Genomic DNA, 4333 nt, shown 5'->3' with positions numbered 1-4333 from the left:
TTACAAAAACTAATATTTATATAATATGTGTCAGAACGGTACCGCTGTTGTATCACTACAATTATGAGTGGAAAGGTGACATTTTTGAAATTTAATTGCTTTGATTCATTGGTAGAACTGATTCGTACGTCAAAAAACTTGACAAAGCCTGTAGCAGTGTAAAACCACACTGTTTACCAATAAATTCGTGAATTAATTAATGAAGAACTTCGTCAATTTATTGATGAATAAATTGTCAATGTAAAACAGCTTTTAGCGATATAGAAAACATTTTGTACAAATTTAAATCAATTTTGATCACCTTTAGGGAATTTACTAAAACCTAGCAATGTTTCAAAGATGGATTAGTCTACAATGTAAAAATCGTATCTCGAATACAAGGTGTTCCTAAATAAGTGTAGCAACAGAAAACTGTAAATTCCTCTTGAAAAAAGAATTTTTTTTTCCTCTTCCATTTTTCTCTCCGGGCTTTCAAGATATACGGTGTCAAAACGTTTGCCAATATCTTAGGAACATATTTTTGAACAGTTTTTGTAAATTTTACTCGCCAAATTGATATTTCGTTAAAATTGTTAATTATTACTACATACCTATTTTTTGAATTACAAAAGATTTTCAAAACGTTAGCAAAATGTGTGTTTTTGTTAATAAAAAATCATTTTTCTTGAAAACAGTTGACTTTAGAGCAATGAACCAAGAGAATTATTTTTGTGTAAAATTCATTGACGCTTCAGAATTGGCTGTCAAATGTCAATTTTTTCAGTGGCGGAAAAGTTAGGGGGGGGGAACCTTTACGATACCTTAAAATCTCCACCACTGGCACGTCCAATGAATTCGAGAAGGGCGCAAAAAATAGCTATTAATATTCGTCATGTGTGCACAAAAGTTCAGTCCTGTAGTTCAAACGGTTCCTAAGATATTGGCAAAAAACTAAAAAAAAAAATTAAAGTTGTGACATCGTGTATCTCGAAAACAAAAGCCCGGAAAGAAAAACGGAAGAGGAAAATAATGTTTCTTTTTTCAAGAGGAACTTACAGTTTTCTGTTGCGACACTTATTTAGGAACACCCTGTATAATAAACAAACAAACCTTCGAAGATTTTTACCACCAACGCCTATTTCATTTGATTTTAAGCAATAGTCCACAGAGTCTTTTATTACATTTATTTTTTTCACTTACGAACTTTTCTCTGTAGCGACATCTATTCATTTTATTTTTACCGTATTCAAAAAATCACCTTGTATATTTTTCGGTAAACCACGGTATTTTCTACATTTTTCATAAGAAAAACGCCAGTACAGTAATTTTTTCTCATAAAAATGTATATTTTTAAACCAGTCGCTTGTCTGTCGAGCGAAATATAAAAAATAATCTCTTTTCCAGCCTGTTCATATTCCCCCGGGCTGGCCCAGACATTAAGTACCTGTTGGGGTTCATAAGGACGCAGCTTTCCACCAGCACGACAATCGCTCTCGTTTTCGGCCCAAAAGTAAGTCGTTAATTCCCTAAATTTAAACTGTGTAGGACTCATAAAGTCGAATTGAGTCGTCTCTAAAGAACCGTGATGAAAACCGAAGAAAGTAATTACTGGAAAAATTTAAGCTTATAACTGAAATTCACTCTCTGCCGCCTGATTTGTAATTAAAATTTGTAGTGCGTTTAAATTTCCAAAACAAAACAAAAACACATCAAATCTGCAAACTAGATTATTATGAAATCACTGAGAAAATTTAAAGATACGAAGTTGTGTTAATAAAATAACACCCAAAAATTGAGGTAAGGTGAAAGGTTTAATTTCGAAATTATCCAACAGATCTCACTTTTTCTTGTCCGATTGACAAGAGTATACGAGGGTGATCTGAAAAGTTTCCGACCTAACAAAGATACAAGACATTTTTTCAGATTTTNTGGAATAAACCATAGTGTTTAATTTTCAAAAACACAATTAAATAAACTACCAACCAACGTTTCCAAATAATAGTAGAACATAGTTTGGAATCCACTAATTTTACGTTCATTGTGTGTGTATAGCATTCATTTCTGTTTTTTACAGTTGTGTTTTTTTACGAGTTATAAAAAATCGCCAAAAACCAATGTATCGCAAGAAATACTAAATTATACCATTGGCGTACTTAACTCAAATGACTGACATTTTTACCGTTACTAACTGTATGTACATAAGTTTCAACTTTAAAATCAAAATTCTTAATAAGTATTGGGCGGAACTATAAAATTTAAAGTCTGTTGTAAAGAAAATTGTAAGAGCTTTCAAAAGAAATATTACTCAACCCCCAATGCCGTTTAAATATTTTGGGGTGATGCTTACCCTTGCTTGGGGGTGAAAGTGGCGGAGTCAAAAATACCAGCAAAGAATGTCCCCCTTTAATTTAAGGGTCTAAGCGTACTTCTACAATATTGACGCATTTCTTGAAAATGGCTCTGTTTCGTTTTCATTTGGCCACCTTGTATAAGGTCTATTAAGAGTCGTCTTTTATCCTCCAAAGGAATCGCGTATTTCCTTCAACCTGACACTTGACGGACAGCCGCCATTCTTCAGTATTCAGTACAGAAACGTCTATTTAATTTCAGGGGAGGTCCTGTTCCTCGCCTGGGGCATCAGGGTCTGCTACAATGTCAGGAACGCGGAGTCCCTCTACAACGAGGCCAGGCTAATCACTTACGCCATTTACAACATCGCCATCGTGAACATCATGATGATAGCCTTCCAGTAAGTACTGACACCGACTGAAATACCTACAGCCCACGCGTCGCCTAGGTCACATAGTTCTAAAAAACACTTAGCGATGTAGAAGAATGTCGTTCAATTTCAAAACATTTTGTACAAAGAATCAATTTTGATCCCCTTTTATTTACAAGGGAATTTACTAGAACCTAGCAATGTTTCTAAGATGGATTAGTGTACAATGTAAAAATCGTATCTACAGGATGTTCCTAAATAAGTGTCGCAACGGAAAACTGTAAATTCTTCTTAAAAAAAGAAACATTTTTTTTCTCTACCATTTTTCTCTCCGCGCTTTCAAGATAGACTGTGTCAAAACTTTATTTTTTTTTTAGTTTTTTGCCAATATCAAGAACGTATTTTTGAACAGTTTTTGTAAATTTTATTCGCCTAATTGATAAAAAAAAGTTAAAATCCTATCTGTTGTTAAATTTCGTTAAAATTGTTAATTATTACTTACTACCTATTTTTTGAATTACTAAAGATTTTCAAAACGTTAGCAAAATGTTTGTTTTTGTTCATAAAAAGTCATTTTTCTTGAAAACGGTTGACTTTAAAGCAATGAACCAAGAGAACTCTTTTTGTGTAAAATTCACTGGCGCTTCAGAATTTGCTGTCAAATGTCAATTTGTCCAGTGGTGTAAAAGTTAGGGAGGAAAAACCCTTACAATACCTTCAAATCTCTACCACTGGCACGTCCAATGAATTCGAGAAGAGTGCGAAAAAGTAGCTATTAATAGTGGTAATGTGTGTACAAAAGCTCAGTCCTGTAATTCAAACGGTTCCTAAGATATTGGCAAAAAACTAAAAAAAAAATAGTTTTGACACCGTGTGTGGCTGCACATGTTGCAAGTGACCCATTTTTAAGCATTACGTCAAAAGCGCCGCCGGACGCACCACAGGGTTCCCGGAAGACGACCCCGGCAGAGTGCCGCCAAGGACCAGGGACTTCTGCCAGCGACCAGATGCGTACCCATATACCTACGACCGACTCCACACACAGGGACTCTCCAACGAACGCTCACCCCGTCAACACGTCTTTTCCTATACAAGTTTTCTATACATTAGTTTTCAATAAAATTCTTTATTATTACCGCTGAAAGAGCGTTTTATTCCTGCTGTACAGCGAAAGCAACCCTCACCGTGTATCTCGTAAACGAAAGCCCGGAAAGAAAAATGGAAGAGGGAAAGAATGATTCTTTTTTCAAGAGGAATTTACGGTTTTCTGTTACGAGACTTATTTAGGAACGCCTGTATATTGAACAAACCTTCGAAGATTTTTACCAATAACGCCTATTTCATATGATTTTAAGCAAATAGTCCATAGACTGTGCGTCCATAGAGACTTTTATTACCTACATTTACACCAGGAAAATTAGCGAAAATAAAAGAGAAACTCGAAAAAAGTCCTATCCGCTAAATTATTGTAAAATTGTCTAAAGGAACATAATACAAGACATCTCTCGTCTCGTGAGTCAAAAACTTTTATTAGCTAACTTTTCTATTTAAACAAATAAGTGAGGAAAACAGTTTTTTCACTTTGCAGGGAAAACCATCAATTTTAGCGAAAAGTGACTCTCAGACAGCTTATAG

General features: G+C 34.6%; 1 protein-coding gene across 1 annotated transcript in view; it reads left to right on the top strand.

The window, feature by feature from the left end:
• LOC108903924 (probable G-protein coupled receptor CG31760) overlaps positions 1-4333 on the top strand; it is a 164797-nt gene that overhangs the window by 146874 nt on the left and 13590 nt on the right. The window contains exon 11 of the mRNA XM_023457357.1: positions 2590-2728. Within this exon, the coding sequence (XP_023313125.1) occupies positions 2590-2728 (139 nt within the window). The remainder of the gene's footprint in view (positions 1-2589; positions 2729-4333) is intronic.

The sequence above is a fragment of the Anoplophora glabripennis genome, unplaced genomic scaffold, assembly GCF_000390285.2.
Source record: "Anoplophora glabripennis isolate ALB-LARVAE unplaced genomic scaffold, Agla_2.0 scaffold111, whole genome shotgun sequence".
NCBI lineage: Eukaryota > Metazoa > Arthropoda > Insecta > Coleoptera > Cerambycidae > Anoplophora > Anoplophora glabripennis.
The sequence above is the reverse complement of the archived record's forward strand: the minus strand, read 5'-3'. Positions and strand labels throughout refer to the sequence as shown.